This window comes from Meriones unguiculatus, chromosome 7 (genome assembly GCF_030254825.1).
Source record: "Meriones unguiculatus strain TT.TT164.6M chromosome 7, Bangor_MerUng_6.1, whole genome shotgun sequence".
Classification (NCBI taxonomy): Eukaryota; Metazoa; Chordata; class Mammalia; order Rodentia; family Muridae; genus Meriones; species Meriones unguiculatus.
Window position 1 is genome coordinate 19,614,423 of NC_083355.1, and position 17,950 is coordinate 19,632,372.

A 17,950-nucleotide genomic window follows, 5' to 3' on the forward strand; every position below is an offset into this window, starting at 1 on the left:
GCTGGGTATTGGCGGAGCGTAGATCAGATGTTCTCAAACTGTGGGTCACGGCCCCCCTTGAGTCTGATGACCTTTTTGCAACATTTGCCTGAGACAATCAGGAAACACAGACATTTATATTACAATTCATAACCGTAGCAAAATTACACTTGTGGAGAAGCAACAAAAATAATTTTATGGTTGGGGGTTACCACAACTTAGGGAACTGTGTTGAAGGGTCACAGCGTTACGAAGGTTGAGAACCGCTGGACTCGTAGACAAGCGAGTGAACTGACACCTGGGCTGGCCGCCCTGGCACATACGTTACACAAGCCAGGAAGACCCGTGGGAACTCCTTTGGGGATGAACACTCAGGGGATGGAGGACCCTGGGTTCCTGTCTCCACGCCCAGGGTTCCAAAGATGCCTCCTGGGACTGAGAAAGGAAGGCAGGTGGGCGTGGCTGGGGTTGGAGAGGGGCAAGAGGTGGGGATGACCCTAGAAACTTCAAGGACTTTAAGACAAATCGCTTGGAGGCTCTCTAAAGAAGAGTGTGGCTAACTGGTGTGGAGGTCGGGGGTTAAAGGTGGCTAGAAAGACACAGGTGCTCCTTTTGGTTTGGTTTGGTTTGGTTTGGTTTGGTTTGGTTTGGTTTGGTTTGGTTTGGTGTGGTGTGGTATGGTTATTATTGTTATTGAGAATGGTATTTTGAACAGAGACTTTTTTTCTGGAGTATATCTTTCTTTATACCCCAGACTATACCACTGTTCTGCCAAGATGAGAGAGAGCAAGAGGAGAGAAAGAGAGAGATTACTTTTAATTCCCCTCCCTCTTCTGTTCCCCCAGGGAGAGGTAGAAAATCTTTAAATCAATGTAATTACCAAGCTTGTCTTTTGCTTGACTTTCCCCTTCATTCCCCAGAATTTGGCATTTGGTGGATTCTGGATTCGACTGAAGGCTTTTCTAAATCCAAGACTCGGAGAATTCTGTTAACAATGCAATAAAAATAACTTTATTGTGTTACGGGAGACACTCAAAAACTGTGTGTGTGAGTGTAGTGTGTGTGTGTGTGTGTGTGTGTGTGTGTGTGTGTGCATGCTCTCTCTCTCTCCCTAAAAAAATAAAACAGACAGTGTTTCTTTAAAAGTCTATGTCTGCAAATGCCATTAGATGTGGGTATAAGGTTTCTGATGATAATGTTGCCTGCTCGGGTTTTGGTTGGAGGGGACCTTGTGTGAGCGGGCTGACCCCTCCTTCTCCTCTCTCACATTTCACTTCAGAAATTTGTCACTCTCTCCCCACCGCAGGATTTAAAAGTGTGTCTCGGCAACCCAGTCCAGCCCTCTGCAGGCACTCACTCAGGGTCCCCAGGAAGAGCTTGTCAGTGTGGGTGGGTCCAAGGCAGGACAGTCCAAATGTTTAGTACAGTAGGAAACAAATACTTGCGCAAAGGACTGCAGTAGTCAGCGTGTGTCGGGGGGCAGGAAGGCAGCCGTGAAGCCTGGACAGGTGTGGGCATGCATCTGTGGGTTACTGGCCACGTGTTTGTGGACTTTGAGGCAAAATTTTTGTTTCGGTTCCTGGGGTAAATTTTCCATTCAACGTTTTCCTCTACTGTTTATTTTATTTTATATTTTATTTTATTTTAATTGCAAACCTCTGAATAGAAAAAAGGGCAGTGCAACACCTTTGAACGGACCGAGGCAGGCATCAAACAGCAGATGGATCCGGTGGCCAACAGCTGCGTGAGGAATCCCCAGCCCCCAGCCCCACTCTGGGGCTGCCTTCGAAACCCCCACTCGGAAGGTAGCAGCGCCTCGGGGCTGTCCCATTATCCACCAACCCCGTTTTCCTTCCACCAAAAATCAGATTTCCCAGCTACGGCAGCGTACCCCGACTTCTCTGCTTCCTGCCTGGCAGCCACGCCACACAGCCTGCCCCGGGCCGAGCGCATCTTCAATGAGCAACATCCTGCCTTTCCACAGACCCCTGACTGGCACTTCCCCATCTCCGAAACCGGGCAGAGGCGCAACCCAGGCCCAGCCGGGAGCGCCAGAGAGATGGGGGCCGGCAGCCCAGGCCTGGTAGATGGAACAGGAGGATCCAGAGAAGACTACATGGTACTTGGGAGCATTGCCAGTGAAACGGAGAAGAAATCATCCAGAAGGAAAAAAGAGAGGTCAGGTAGGTGGCGGAGGAACTTGATTATTCCTTTACTGTGTCACCCTGGGCAAGTGGTTTGCTCTCCCTGAGCCCAGGGGCCCTTACCTTACTGTAAACTTCAAAAATCGTTGTCTAGCTTACTCAAATGTGGGAGAAGGCAAGGCATCTACTGTGGGGGTGTTCCAGAATTCTCTGGTGATTGGCAGAGGAGCAGGACTATGGCAGGGATGAGAGAGGTGACGGGGAGAGGAAGAGTGGGGTCCGGGCACTGTGACAGGGTATCGCTGTACAAGGATGAAGCGCTCAGAGGCTGGAAACGAGATCACAAAGTCTTTCTCTCCTCTCTGAGTTTCTCTTCATCTTCCCATGAGGCCCACCTACCACCCCCTCACCTTTTGTCTGGTCCCCTACCTCGCCTCCTCTCCCACCTTGACCAGAAAATGCACTGCCCCAGCCTCCTGCCCCTCCACCCTGATAGGGAATGCCCGCTGAATCTTTCTGAGTCCAACCAGAGGAGAGTCGGGGGCAGGGGGAAGGGGGGACACTGACTGACAAAGGAGAACTGGCCAGCCTTCTCTTCGTAAGCCCCTTTGACCTAGTGCGCATGTCAGGAGTAGCCACCTTTGGCCTGGGCACTGGATCCTAGGAAAGAGGTCTTGTCTCTGGGGAGCTCAGGCTGAGAGAACGGGGAGATGGCAGGCTGTGCTCTGAAGGAGAGAAGGGGAAAGGATCGGGAAAGAAGGAAGAAGGAGGGAAGTTCTGAGTGCTGGGAGCTACAAACAGCAGGGTGTGTTTGTGTGTTTGTTTGTTTGTGTCCCCCACAAGTTTGCAAAGTAGGGACTGCAGGTGTTTGCATCTTCATTCTGCACCTGTGAAAAAGGAGAGAGTTTGAGGGAACACTACAAGAACGGGGCATGGCACAGGACCTGTAATTCTAGCTCTCAGGAGACCTCGCCAGGAAGATCTTGAAGTCCAGGTCAACCTGGATTTGTCTATTTTGTGAGGAGGAGGTGGGGCCGGTCTGGGAAATCGGAAAAACCAGATTTGGTCCTCTAAGAAACGAAAGGAGCTCCTGGGTTCCAAACTCTAAAGCCCACACCTTCAGAAGATTCCCAAGCAGTCCTCATATGGTATTTGATGCCCAGGCTCGAAGCTCCCTCTGGATGACCAGAGAGCCCCTGCTGTTAGACAGAACCCCCCTTCTTTGCCCCCCCCCGGCCCCGTTAGACACCAGCAGGTAGGATTTGACTAACTCAGCTGGAGATCTACTGAGTAGGTCCTTTGGATGGATAGAGCAGGTGCCGGCCCCTCCCCCTAGGGCTTTAGCTCCTTCCCTGGCAGTGGCTGCCACTCTTGCTCGTCCAGCTATGTGGACATCTTGCAGCATCCATTCTCTTTCCGGGACACTGAGGGCCAAGGGCTTGAGGAAAGTTGCTGGGAGATTGCTGGGCTCAAGCAAACTCTTTCACTGCCCCGAGTCTCAGCAAAACCCAAACGGACCATCTTCCCTTTTGGCAAGGAGCAGGGCTTTGGAGAGTGAGCACTCTCAGGCTCATCAGAAAGTCAGCCTCTGACCTGGAAAGACTCCCACGAAGGGGGGAGGGTAGGGGTGGAATAGGTGCCTGTGTGCCCTGGCTCCTCTCACTTGGGGTTCCTCCAGATTAGCAGTGGAAACAGACAGCCCGAGTGGGGCCCGGTGAACTGACTTTCCCCCATCCCATGTGGCCGATCAGCGGGGAGATCTTTATTGCCCACGTGTTTGTGTCTGCCGTTGGAATTTAAGTGTGGAGGAAGGAGGAAGCAGGAGGAGGCAGGAGGGTCAGCTTCCTAAGAGCCTCGCCGAGGGGGAAGTCACCGGGCAAGGCTCACAACCGGCTGCAGAATCTGGGAATCTCAAAAGAGACAAGCCCACAGAAAAGCCCTCGAGTTACCCCGGCATCTTTAGTCACCCCCAGATCCTCTAATCAATGCTTTTGTTGTTGTTAATCATAGATTACTGTGAGGGGTCCTAGGAACCCACCCAGAGCCTGGTACATGCCTGGCAAGGGATCTAACACTGAACTACACCCCAGATTTATTTATTTTTAATTCTCATTTTGTTTTGTTTATTTAAGACAGAGTAGCCCAGGTTGGCCTCAACCTCACTAGCCAAGGTTAGCCCTGACTCTTAATGCTTTTGCCTCTACTTCCCAAATGTACTTGAACATTATTTATCTTGACTTGGGATTTGGGATTTGGGATTTGGGATTTGGGATTTGGGGTGCCTCATCCACATCCCCATGAGCCAGCCCAGGAAGGCTGGCTAGCCTTGACCACTGTACTTCGTTGTCAGGTAGATGGAGGGACAAAGTCACTGCAGCTTTGGGGAAGCTGTTACATTCTTGCTGCCTCTACTTCCTGAGCTGAAAAAAAATGGAAATGAAAAAAAAAAATGTCAGTTACAGCCTAGAGCATCTGGGAAGGGTGAGCAGTGAACTGAAGATTTCACATTGCATCTGCTGCAAAGTAAAAGTGTGATAGCAGCTGTGGCTCGTATCAAGTCCATGTTTCTTGAACCAGTCTTTAGAATACTGGTTCTCAACTTGTGGGTCGTGACCCTTGGGGGTGTGTGGAATGACCCTTTCACACGGGTCCTCTAAGACCATCGGAAAACAAAGCCATTTACCTTACAACTCATAGCAATAGCTAAGTTACAGTTATGAAGTAGCAACAAATAATTTTATGGCTGGGAGTCACTATGTGAGGAACTGTATTAAAGGGTCGCAGCATTAGGAAGGTTGAGAACCGCTGCTCATGGGGTGAGGAGGGTGGGGGTAGGAGTAGAGGGTGGGGCTCAGAGGGAGAGCGCCTGACATCAGAGCATACCTGAAATCTCCAGGGTTTGAGCTCCATAAATAAGATGGCGTCGGGAACGCCTGCAATCCCAACGCTTAGGAGGTAGGGGCAGGAGGATCAGAAAATCTAGATGGTTTTCATCTTGATAGAGTGCCAGGCCAACCTGGGGTACATGAGACCCTGTCCAACAAACAAACAAACAAACAAACAAACAAACAAAGAGGTTAATATTCCTGTATTGGTGGGAACAGTAGAATTGAATATTCCAGATACTGTGTCTCAGAAATCCCCAGGTCAGTGGCGTATGTGAACCTCCTGGACTCTCTTTGTCCTAAAATCTGATAGTGATCAATTAGTGCTTCAGTCAAAGCTGTGCAGAGGTGCTGGGAGGTAGAGGAAGAGGCTGGTGTTAAAGTGCGTCGAACACTGGCTGGCCCAGGAGGCTCCAGCCATGGACTGGTGATGGAGGGGTACACCCCTCTCCATCATCAGTATCCCCCAACTCCCTCACCTTGCTCCCCTTGGAAGCCAAAGCTGATCCCCTGTAGTAAATGATGGAGAAAGCCAGGTGCCCCTCCAGCACCCTGAGAGACCTCGCAGTGCAATCTTATTTCACCTACCCGCACCCAACCCCCCAAGCCCTGGCCAGGGGTGTTAAAGACCCCTACTGGCAGGGACAACTGCGAAGCTGTCTCCCCTAAGCTGTCAGGCCACTGCTGTAACGGCCTTTAATTTATGGGAATGGGGGATTTCTCTGTGACTTCCCGACAGGGTTCAAGGGAAGGTTGCGTGTGACCAGCATGGCTACCGGGAAGCCGCCCTGCTCTCTGGGAGTAGCACTAGGTGCTGGGTCCCGGCCTCCCCGATCCTCAATCAACCAAGCAGCATCTTTGTCAGACTGTCTAAGCCTCCTTTAGTGCCCAGTCCTGCCCCAAATTCTCCCCTCCCAGATCTTCAATGCCCTGCCCAACCATCCACATTCCTATTTTCTCCCCTCTCTCCTCCTTCCTCTCTTTCACTTTTTCCTCTCCTCTCTTCTCTCTTTCCCTCTCTCCTCCTCCACCTCCCCTCCCTTCTTACAGGCCACCCCTCGCACTGGCCTTCCCACACACCTTGTCTTTTCTTTTCTTCTCCCCACACCTCTTTGCCCTTTAATTTCCCTCCCCAGAATCGACATATTTTGAGATTCAGTTCAAAGCCACCATTTCTTGATCATCCTTTGCCCCTGTGTGAAACCTGTGGCTGTAACTGTACATGGCAGCATATCCATGAGAGCCACAGTCAGAAGGCCGCAGTGTTGCTGAGAGGGCTGGGCGTGCCTGAAATCGCAGTAGATAGAAGGGCGGCAACATTGAGGCCAGCCTGAGCTACCCAGAGAGAGCGGTCTCAAAACAAGCGAGGACGCTTCAGGCCGCGGTGTGGTTCTGAGCTGATTTTCTGGCTGTAGCTAGCAGCTCCATAGAGACTTGACGGAGATGCCTTAAGGTGGGTGATCCTTTGAAAATATTCTCTTCCTGGGGTCCAAAACACACGGGATTAAAAGCTGGCTTCTTTACAGTTTGAAACGACCTTTTACAGCAGTCAACCACAGATCGACTGTTGTAGAACAGATTTCCAGAATTGTTTCATCTTGCGAAATGGAGCTTCTCTTTGGAACGGGTCCCCCAACCCCTGGCAACTGCCTGGTTTCAGTAAGCATTTGGCTGTTAGAGGCATCTCATACGTGGACTCGTGAAGCTGTTGTCTTTTTCGTTACTGACTTATTCCACTTCGTGGTTGGCCCTAGTATCAGGCCCATACTTCCTGAACCCATCAGTCCTCAAGTTGCATTGATATTACAGCCCAGGGAGATGCTTCCCTTTTAAGGCTGAATAATATTCCATTGTGTGTTCGTGCTACTGTTTCCCTTATCTGGTCATGTGTTGATAGACCTTAGGCCGCTTCCGTTGCTAGGCAATTGTGAACAATGCCTCAGGAAGTGGGTGTCCACGTATCTCTTTGAGCTTGTGTTTTCACAGCTTTTTCTTTTTTTCCTTTTTTAAAATTTCGGGTGTTTACTCATAACCGGAACTGTTGGATCAGATGGTTATTCTATATTTAATTAAAAAAAAAAAAGAAAAAAGATTTGTGTGTGCATGTGTGCCTGTGCCTGTGTGTAAAGCAGCCGGAAGAGGGCATCGATTCCCTCAGACCTAGAGTTCTAGGCATTTGCAAGGTGCTGGGCTTGTTATGTGCTCGATGGGATCCAGACTTCAGTCCTCATGACTTTGAAGCAAGCAGTCATCATTGTGATAGGTATCCTCCAACAACAAAATTAGCCAACTTATAAAGGCAAATTTATTGGGGGCAGCTCTTACATGCAGAGAGAGGGGAGAAATGCAGAGAGAGAGGGGAAAAGAGAGGAAGAGAGAGAACCAAAATGTCTGGATTATATAGTGACGAGCCCAGCCCCTGGGGTGGAAGTTCAGGGTAAAGGGTGGGGTCTGCCAGCCATGCCCTGTAGGAAATGAGGGATGCTGGGAGAATCCTGGAAGCCAGGTCTGCTTTGGTATGTTAAATAGGCCCCTCAGCTGCTCATTCCCATAGTATCTGAAAGCCAACAAGTTTCTGAGCCATCTCTCCATTGCCCATATTTAATTTTCTGAGGACCATTCGTTCAGTTTGCCCTAGCGTGTGTTCTGTCTTGCAGTTCCCCCAACAGCGAATCAGGAAGGTTCCGACTTCTTCACCTCTTAGCCGATACTATTTATTTCCTGTGTCTGTTTATTCAGAACCCCCCCTCCCTCGCATGGGGTGGGGTGGGGGGGCCACAGGCCTGTCACAGAACACACGTGGAAGTCAGAAGGCAACTTGCTGGAGTGAGTTCTCTCCTGGCCATGTGGGTTCCGGGGGTTGAACTCAGGTCCTCAGGCTTGGCAGCAAATGTCTTCACCCACTGAGCCATCTCCCTCACCTGGCTTGTTTGTTTGTTTTGTTTTTGCTTTTGTTGCCTATGTTTTGAGAGTTATACCGAAGGAGAAGCGGCCAAATCCGAAGTCCTAGATTTTTTACCTGTACTTCCTTCGCTCTGGGAGTTTCATATTTCCAGGAGTTGTATTCAGGGCTTGCCCTGTCTTGTTCATTTTTATTTGTTGTGCGGTAAGGGCTCGGCACCGTTTCGTGCGCGTGGATAGCCAGTCTCCCCATCGCTATTTGTTGCTGAACTGTCCATTTCCCATTAGGCAGCTGTGGCCACCTAGCGAGGCTCAACTTCTGGCCTCTCTGTCCCTCTCCTCTGTCTTTATTTTAGTTAGTTACCATAGCCTTATAATATGTTTTGAAATTAGGAGGCCTAAGGTTTTGTTTCCTTCTGAAGAGTGTCTTGGCTATCTGGAGCCCTTTTGACATTTTTTTTTTCGTAAGAACTTAAGATCCATCTGGGTGGCGGTGGTGCACACCTTTGGTCCCAGCACCTGAGAGGTAGACATGGGCCGATCTCTAAGTTTGAGGCCAGCCTGGGCTACAGAGTGAGTTCTAGGACAGCCCAGGCTACACAGAAAAACCCTGTCTCAAAACCCAAAACAAAAAAAAATAATAATAATTTCATTATTAAACGTTTGGGTCTGCTCGCTAGAAACACACACATGGGTGGGGGTGGGGTAGAGCGGACCTAGACACACGCGCACATATGCACACACGCTGATGCTCCATTGCCTTCACCTCCCCCTCCTGCACCCCTCCTTCAGCTCACTGCCCCTCGGGGCTCTTCTACACTCCCCATAGCCTCTCACAGTCAGGTCCTCCTCTCTCCATCACTACTCTCTCACTCTCACTACTCCACCCCAGCAGGGACTCTTGGTGAGGGCTCCCCTGGCACGAGGTGTTCCCACTCCAGAAGGATCTGCTGTCCCCTCCCTGCTGTAAATTCCTGGGCCCCACCACTGGGCTTTGTGTGTCTTCGTGAAGCAGGGCCGTGACAGGGTCCGGACATTGGGTTGGTGTAGCACACGATGATGAACAAGTCAGGCTGAGTCCAGGAAGCCTCGGAGGCTTCAGATGTAAACATCCAACTGGACCCTCGTTGCCTCCGTCTGAATCCTACCTACCTCGGGGGACTTTCCATCCTCCTTCTTCTTGAAGGCATCCGAGCCCAGGAGTGTAGTAAGAGTCTGCTTTGTTTGAGACAGCTCAGGAAACCACATATTCCCCTTTCAGAGGGCTTGCCAAGGTTTCACCCCAAATAGACCTTTCCTTCCTCTTCCCTGGGGAGCCCCAGTGAGACAGACCTAGACCCTGACCCAGGCATTGTCTCCAGAGCACCCATGGTACAGCCTCTATGCTCATTATCCCTTGTTGGGTAGTGTGACAGGTGGCTGCTGCCTTAACTCTGGTTCTTATTCTCTCCATCTGTTCAGTGGGCTCTCGTGAATAACTATCGGGAGAGAAGCTGGAGCGTGGCTCAGTGGGAAAGTACTTGCCTAGCGTCTATGAGCCCTGGGTTCTATCTGCACAGAAGAAAAGGTAAAGACACTAACAGGAAGAGATGACAGGAAGCAGACGGAGCGCTGTGTAAAAGAACTCCTGTCAGGGAAGCCTGAGTCCTGGGCTCCATTCATTCACTCACTTGCTGTGTGTCTACAGGCAGATCGCTTGCTATCTGCAAATCTGGAAAATCAGCAAGTGACATAAAATCGCCCCTGGGTCCCCTTTGCTTCCAGCTCAACTATATCGATCCAGGGGTTGATATGAAAGCCCCAAAGAAGTCTCTAGCTGAGAGAAGGTAATAATTTATCCACCAAAAAAGAACACAGAGTGTGTATTCTCCGTGGTCTGTTAGAAATTATGCAAAATGGTGCAGTAGAGTTGAGGGAGCAGAGGTATAGGTATAGCAAACCAAAGAGGTGTGTCCCACTGAGCCTGTCTGACCCTCTCTGTCACCCTGATAAGGCTGTCTGCTAACTTTAGGAAACACTGCCAAGTCTGGCAGTTACTTCTGAAGTGATTTCCCTGGGCTGATGTAAAAGCTCGTGATGGGAACCACAACCACACATACATCCTGCTCGCACTATTGTGTGTGCCCTTGTGGTCCTCCTTGTTCTGAGGGCTGTGCATGACAGGGGTGGGCAGCTCTCCACTAACCACAGAGGAAGTCAGCAGTGTGCTCTCCCCCTCCCTCACAGTCCTGAACAGTGAGGGTTAATCAGTGACAGTGCCTGGAAGCATGGGTCCCATGGAAGGCTCAAGCAACAGCAGCTGATGGTCGCCATGGTTGCTGAGCTACCAAAAAGTGGAAAGAGGAAGAGGCAGTCCAAAGACATGTCTGAGAGGCATCCTTAGTTCATGCCTGTAATCCCCTATTCCCAGAAGCTGAGGCAGAAGGTTCAATGTAAATATAAGGACACTCTGAAATACAGAGTAAGTTCTGGGACAGCCTATCCCCTGTCAGGAAGGGAAGGGAAAGAAGGAAAGAAGGAAAGAAGGAAGGAAGGAAGGAAGGAAGGAAGGGAGAAGAAGGAAGGAAGGAGGGGAGGAAGGAAGGGAGGGGGAGGGAGGGAGGAAGAGAGGGAAGGAAGGAAGGTAGAAAGGACCGGTGATAGGAAGTTAGGCATTCATGCATGCATCCTTTGCGCACAGATCTGGGGATGTGGTATCCTCTGATCACCTTCTGAAAGTCTGTGAAATCTTTCAAACATCATGCCCGACAGACTCCCTTCTGCCAGTTCTCTCAGGCAGGCTCAACTGTGTGCCAAGCCCCATCCAACAGGTTAACCCCCCATCCAACACGTTAACCCGTCATTAATGTCATTTTGCCCTCTGAGCAGCCTTTATGCTCTTGGTAGGTGTATCTATTCTTGCTTTGCAAACGAGTAGACTGGCAGGACCTGGAGCACTGCAGGGAGACTCACCTGAGGTCAGGAAAGCTCCTCCCTGAGGCCAGTACCTGCAGGTGCCAAGGCCCAGGCTGTCCACAGGACCAGAAGCTCTGCACGCAGGAGAGAAACTCCCTGGTGTATTCTGAGCTTTGGGCTGAGGGCTGTGGAAAGGGGAGAGGGGGCTTTGTGACAAAATAACAACAACAAGCAAAATATCAGGTGTGACTCGGGAACAAGGGAGGATGGGCTTAGCAAAAGGGGGAAGGGCCTGGAGTTCTTCCAGGCCAGGTGAGGCAAAGCAAAAAGGATCAGGGGAAGCAGAGGAGGGTGTTGGGCTCCTGGCTTGGGAGAGAACTTTGACACCAGCTCTTCATGGGAATGAGGAGCCCATTCTATTGTTATATACATGGGAAAACTGAGACCCAGGGAGGGAAGGGCAGGGTCTCAACAAAGGTGAACAGTGTTGGGGCAGAAGAGATGATGGTTTAGAGGTTAAGAGCACTGTTCGTTCCTCCAGAGGACCGGATTTCGTTTCCTAGCACCTACATGGAGGCTCACAGCTGTCTGTAACTCTAGTGCCAGGGAATCTCACGGCCTCTTCTGGCCTCCGTAGGCACCTGGCTCAGACAGGGTGCACAAACATACAAACAGGCAAAAATCCCACATACATAACTTTTTTTTTTTTTTAATTCAAACATGTGCTGTATTGTCAGGGTGCCTGGGTCCCTTGAAGGCAGTACTGTGCAACTGTGAACTTGAACCTGCCTGAGCTTTACACCTCAGGCTGGAAGAGGCGGAGAAGTCTTCAGTCTTGATGAAATGTTACAGGCCTTTTCACACCGTTGCAAGACAAACCCCCGCTTCCATCTCCTAGCTCTTTCTCATACCTGTGGCCACCTCATCGTTTGTGACAGTGACAAAGAGCTTATCCCACTCTGGGAGGTTGATGATGGACACGGGTGTCGTCATTGTGGCCTGAATGCAGTATTCAGTAATGTCAGAACCCGAATCAGGACAGTGCGATGCAGGAGAGGGGCCTGTCTCCACGGCAGGGCCCACACAATCTGTTTACAACCCGCTGCCAAAGGCATTCCCCCTCTCTCTCTCCCAGCTCTTCCTTCTAGAGAGAATTGTGTTCAGGGCGTAGAGGCAAAGGGAGCTGTTCGTAGAGGCAAAGGGAGCTGTTCTGTGGGATATGGTGGAGCCGCTCTGTACGCAGAGGCAGGCCCGGGAGAAGAGGAAGGTGGATGTGGATAGAAACCCCAAGGTGGTGACCTGAGGATCCTTAGAGGTGGGGACAGGCTATGTTCCATTTCCAGGCCCTGTCTGAAGGCATCCAGCCTGAAGATGGAGTGTCTGATGTCAAAGTTGAGAACCTCAGCTTTAGTCAGGTAGTCTGGATTCCGGTCTCCCTTCTCCCACTTAAACACTGCTTTCTCCTTCTGCCCAGGAATGGTTTAACAACTTACTACCTATAGGCCAAGTCCTGAGAAGTGATCATACTCTGACCAGAGGATCCAGGCTAATCCACGACACAGGGCTGGTCAGAGCAGCCACTGGCGGTGGGGGTTTCCGTGAGGACTGAGGAAGTGGCGACCTCTGATTGCAGAGAGCATGCCAGCTGTTGGCCAGGCACCGTGGCTTGTATATCCACTGACAGGGCTGAGGCAAGCATGTCATCATTTTGAGACAAATCTGGGCAGTATAAATTGTCCCTTATCAAAAGAAAGAAAGAGAGAGAGAGAGAGAGAGGGAGAAAAGGAAGGAAAGGAGGAGAAAAGCCAACTGTTATTAATCTCATCTCGAATTTTTCAAGAGCATCTCATGGAATTAAAACACTGGAACAATTAATATCCTGACATTTATGCCATAGCTTAGGTTTTAAAAGCGCTTCCCCACTCATTAGCTTATCCGGGTCTTCCCGAAGCCACGGAAACTACGGCCCCTGGTGTTGTGTGCTGAGAAAAGCCAGGCCCGGTAGTGCACTGACTATAGATAGACCCAGCACTTGGGAAGTGAAGGCAGGAACATTTCAAGGCCATCTTCCATTACCTCTCAAACTTGAGGCCATCCCAAAGGACGTGAAATTCTGTCTTTAAAAACATGAGCTTTGGAAGTAGGTGCTTTACTCTCACTAATTTCTTGGAAGAGACAGTCGGGATTGAATCCGCAGTGTTAAGTCCCCCGGCTTATCCACTGCCAGCAGCTGTGACAAGGAGGGGAGCTGGGAGGCACTGTGGGCCCTCGGGACAGGAGTTTGCCGACACCCTGACTCTCAGCGGTCCTCCGGCTTCCTGGCCTCGCCAGCTGAGATGTGCTCCGGGGAGGCCTTCGCATCCGCTGCGTGACCAACACTCCTGGGCCCGCCGCCAGCAGGGTTAGCGGCCGCTGGCAGCCACCAAGGCCGGAGGACTCCTGGGGGACCTGCCCCGGGACTGCGCGTCCTTCCAATCCAGCCCACGCTCCAGCATCTGGGCGGGGTCTGGGCCTTCCTTCTCCAGCCAGGAGCCAGCAGCCCCTGGGCAGAGAGCCGATGGCTCATCCCCTCCCCCTGGCCTGCCTGCGGGGATAGCGGTGGGAATTGGGGGAGATCCATCGGACCCTATGGGGAGTTGAGCCACAGGCGCCCTCACCCACTAGTCCCTGGACCTTCCAGCCACCCTCCTAAGCCCTTCTCCCCCTCCCTGGCAGCCAGGTGATGGGATGACAGCTAAAGAAACTGAAGGACAAATAGACAGGTTGCCTGAGAGGGGAAGCAGCTAGGACCAGAGTTACAAACTGGATCTCGGGGTTAAAGTGGGGTCCTCGGCCACCTCCACAAACTGGCTTCACAGCTGGTCTCCCTTGCCTGACTTCATCAGCCCGCATCCTTCCACCCACCCAGGTCTCTAAGGACCGAGGGCCTCCAGTATGGTGTGGGCCAATTCTCTTAAGGGAATGAAAGTAGAGAGGGCACGAAGACTAAAAGCGTGGAAGAGAAAGCCTGATGGGTTAAGCTCCCCTCCCCACGCAGGAAGCGTTTCCCTGGCGGTTGACTGTCCAGCGTTGTTAATTGTTAGTTCATTGTACCGGCGTGTTAGCGCCTCTCCGCCACCACTGCTGCTGCTGAGGGAGAGACACACTTGACTGCTGTTCAGATAAGGATGTCTTTTCCTCCTGGATGCAGTCCCTTCCGCCTGCACCAGACTTCACAGTTTGTGAGCTCTTCGGGTCTGCAGGATAGGGTTGTTGCGATGAGGGAGAAGTGAGGGCAGGTAACAGACACTGTTTCCTGGCGCTGTCAACGGTTAGGACTGACCCCTGGGTCTCACGGGAGCTCCATCCACAGAGCTCCGGAAGGTCCTCCAGATTTGCCCTTCTGGGGCAGTTTCCCCAGTGTGTGGGCTGGTTCTGTTGATAAAACGCTTGTTGCAGAAGCATGAGGACCTAAGTCCAAGACCCAGCACCCATGTTAAAAACAAACAAAAAACATTCTGGACACAGTGAAAAAGAAATGTCTGGAATCCTAGGACTGAGTAGGTAGAGACAGGAGGATCCCTGGGGCTTACTGGTCAACCCTAACCCTACCCCCCTCCCAAATAAATAATAATAATAAAATTAAAGCCTAAGTTAGAGCGTGACATAGAAAGACAGCCAATGTTGACCTCTGACCTCCATGCGCATGCGCGCACGCGCACACAAAAGTCGCTGAGTTTCCCATCCCGCTCCCGTGAGTTTCGGATTCTACGGTACTTTCTATTTTAAACAAGTTTTCAATGGAAGCTGAAGCTGCGGCCCTCCCCTCTCCTTGTCTCACTGAATCAGCATTTGCCTTGGCCCGGGGAAGGGATGGGTTCCAGGGCCGAATACCAAAATACCCAAAATAGCCTGCCAAGGCTGTAGGGTGCCCCTCAGCCACACCTCCCTTCCCAGGAACCTTGTTTGTCTTGGAGTGTGGGGGCCCTCAAGCTGCAGGCTACCGAGGCCTTCCTGGAATTTACACAGACTTCAAACAGCCAAGCACGGACTCCCGTGCCTCGGGAAGGAAAAATGTGGTGTCGGGGAGGGGGTCACCTTGGGGGTGTGTGTGGCCTGCACAGCTACCCGAGACTGGGACTAAAAAGTATTCCTTGGCCGTCTTAGGGACAGGATGCCAGAAGGAATGAGGGACAGCACACCTCAGTGTACTTGAAAAACTCTTCTAAGAGAGCAGGAAATGGTGCCCAGCCCATTCCAGATGAATGAAAGGAGCGGAGCCCCCTCGGCTCACCCGGGTCTCCCCCGTTTGGGGCCTTCTCTTCACAGACCACCCGGAGAACGGAGGGGGAAAGCCGGAAGGCGGCAGCAAGGCCCGGAAGGAGAGGACGGCCTTCACCAAGGAGCAGCTGCGGGAGCTGGAGGCGGAGTTCGCCCACCATAACTACCTGACCCGGCTGCGCAGATACGAGATCGCGGTCAACCTGGACCTCTCAGAGCGGCAGGTGGGATGCAGGCGCTTGTCGGTGCTCCCTTCCCCATCGTCCCTGGCCCGATTCCCGTCCTTTCTCTACCCAGCCCGTGGTCCTCGGTCACAGCTGTACCTGACACTCACCCGACCCGGGTAGAATGATCTGAGCTCCGCCCCTGGAGACCACTGTCCTTGTTTTGGGATGGAGTTTGCGCAGCCGCTGCTTCACTTAGGCAATTGTTTAAACGGAGGTTCTGAGAGCCAGGTGTTGCGGCATTCACCAGCAATCCCAGCACTTGAGAGGCAGAAGCAGGACTGTGAGTTCAAGGCTACCCTGGGCTACACAGTGAGCTGAGGCTAGCCTAAGGAACTGTCTTGAAAGAAATCAAAAGATGGACTGGTGATGTACCTCAGTGGTAGAGCTCGGAAGAAGCCCTGGGTTTAATTCCGACACCACAGACAGGGCATAGTATCACACACCTGTAATCCCAGCACACTGATCAAAGGATCAGAAGTTCAAGGCCATCCTTAGCTACATAGGGAGTTCAAGGCCAGCCTGGCCTACAATGAGATCTCATTAAACACAAACAACAACAACAGAAGGTTAAAATAAAATTCAGATTCCAGGGAACAATTTTGCAGTAATAATGAGTGGGGATGGGGATATTCATTGGAAGTAAATTCTCAGGTGAAACAGATGCACAGCTGGGTCCTGGGGCACTGAGGAAAAGGCATTTCCTTGAAGCCTCACACCTGCTTTTGTGTGGCACAACAGTGGTATTAACGACAATTAATAGCAGTCTTCAGTTGCTAAAGCGCGCTGCAGGAGTGTGGGGTTTGGAATCGGAAGGCTTAGATTCCAGTCTTGTCTCTGTCACATCCTGGCCCCTGTGATCTCTGGCTTCCATCTCTGCAATAGGATCATAATCCTAGTGTCCTATGACGGTGAAGGTGAGATTCAGGGCTATAGAAACTAAGAGATGCTTTATCAGTGTGCTGAAGAATGGAGGTGGTAGGGGTCTGTTCTCAGAGTCTATTCTTAGGGGAGTAGAGGCTGGGAGATCGGGAGCCCGTTGCTGAGGAGGGGGCAGGGCGTGTAAAAGCTGGGGCGGTGCAGAGTGATTTTCCAGAGAGTCTTCCCACCTCTGCCAACACCTGGAGACACAGGCAGGCCTCGGGGAAGAGCTGTGTGTTCTTCCTCCCCGTTCCCTCCCCGGATCCTTGGGGGATGAGGAGCCACAGTGAGGGCTCCAGATGTTGGCCACACAGGAGCGACAGGGCTGCCCTGACCTGAGGCGTTTGCTTCCTCCCTCAGGTCAAGGTGTGGTTCCAGAATCGGAGAATGAAGTGGAAACGAGTGAAGGGGGGCCAGCCCGCATCCCCACAAGAGCAGGACCCAGAGGATGGGGACTCGGCTGCTTCTCCAAGTTCAGAATGAGATGTCCCAAAGGCCAAGACAGACTGAACCCCTCTCCTACTCCTCCCTCCTCCCCCTCCCCCTCTCCTGGACCCACCCAGGGCAGGCTCTGCACACGGTGTGTGTTGACTCTCAGACGAGAAGTTTGCCCGGTATATGGGAGCCTTGAGTTTTCCAGCATCACCCATTTCAGCAGCCCCTCCCCCAGGGCGTCAGCTCCCCACGCTCTTCCTGAACTCCACAGCACCTACTGGACCGGGAGACTCTAGAGACCCAGGACACTCTTTTCCGGGTCTCTTAGCTGCTACCCATACCTCCTGCCACCCGACTCCTACATCAAGGTCTCCTCTGGGTCTGGCCCCCATTTGGCCTGTGCAGAATCTCTTCCTTGGTACCACAGCTGGTGACTTGTGAAATCGAAACCCTCTCCAGGCATTCACACCATTGACTTGAAGACTAGAAAGTGGCTTTTGGATCTGAGGGTGGAGCGGAAAGCACAAGAGCTGATGGATGAGGACCTAGACTTGTGGACCCCTGGAACAGAAGGTTCTCCGGCTGCAGCATCCTCTGCTCTTCAAGGACGCTGACTGCAAATGAGGGCAGGAAAAATCTTCCTCCCTGGATGCATTTTGGCCCATCCTGTGTGTTCCCCAGCAGCTGTTCTGCGGGAGGAACTCCCAGGTTCACACACACTCGGCTTCTAAGGATGATTGCTGTGAGGATTGGTGGACAGACAGCTCTGGGCAGCAGCAGCCTTGAAAGAGAGCCCTGTGCGCCTCAGAATTAGATGCTGCGTCTCCCCGTCCCTGCTGACGTTGAAGAGGAGGTCAGCAAGCATTTGAATCTCTTGCGTGTAGACTTGGTCTTGGGTGTTTAAAAATAACCCCAGTTCCCCATCCCACCCCATGAAGACAAAAGGCTGTGGAAAGTGATTCTCAAAGGAGATGGCAAGTTAGAGCACGTATCATTTTCCCCTAAAGCATACTTCATATGTTGTTTTTTTTTCCCCCTAAGATTACATCAAGCTGGTTGTGCAAGGTCTGTTCAGAAAAATAAAACAACAGCAACAACAAAATGCACATTTTCCAGCCTTTTCCTTTATAGAGTTCAGAGTCAGGGCTCCCGTGTGTAATGTTTGTTTATCTAATGATTACCCAGACAATGCCTAGATGGAAAGAGAGAAAGGACAGAAGTCAGCTACACCAAAGTATCTTCCCATGGGTCCTTCAGAAGGTGGGCATGGGGCTGGAGAGATGGCTCAGGGCTGGAAACACTTGCT

General features: G+C 51.6%; 1 protein-coding gene across 1 annotated transcript; it reads left to right on the forward strand.

Moving 5' to 3' along the window:
- Positions 1-1,493: 1,493 nt before the first annotated feature.
- On the forward strand, positions 1,494-17,746 carry Meox1 (mesenchyme homeobox 1). Its single transcript, XM_021642729.2, has 3 exons — positions 1,494-2,162; positions 15,113-15,288; positions 16,570-17,746. The coding sequence occupies exons 1-3, from the start codon at positions 1,700-1,702 to the stop codon at positions 16,690-16,692; spliced, it is 762 nt and encodes a 253-aa protein (XP_021498404.1). The 5' UTR covers positions 1,494-1,699; the 3' UTR covers positions 16,693-17,746.
- The last annotated feature ends 204 nt before the right edge of the window (positions 17,747-17,950 follow it).

Coding starts and splice junctions, on each gene's coding strand:
- Meox1 (XM_021642729.2), top strand. CDS start 1,700: ATGGATCCGGTGGCCAACAGCTGCGTGAGGAATCCCCAGCCCCCAGCC. Junction 2,163..15,112: donor AAGGAAAAAAGAGAGGTCAG/GTAGGTGGCGGA, acceptor TTCTCTTCACAG/ACCACCCGGAGAACGGAGGG. Junction 15,289..16,569: donor TGGACCTCTCAGAGCGGCAG/GTGGGATGCAGG, acceptor TTCCTCCCTCAG/GTCAAGGTGTGGTTCCAGAA.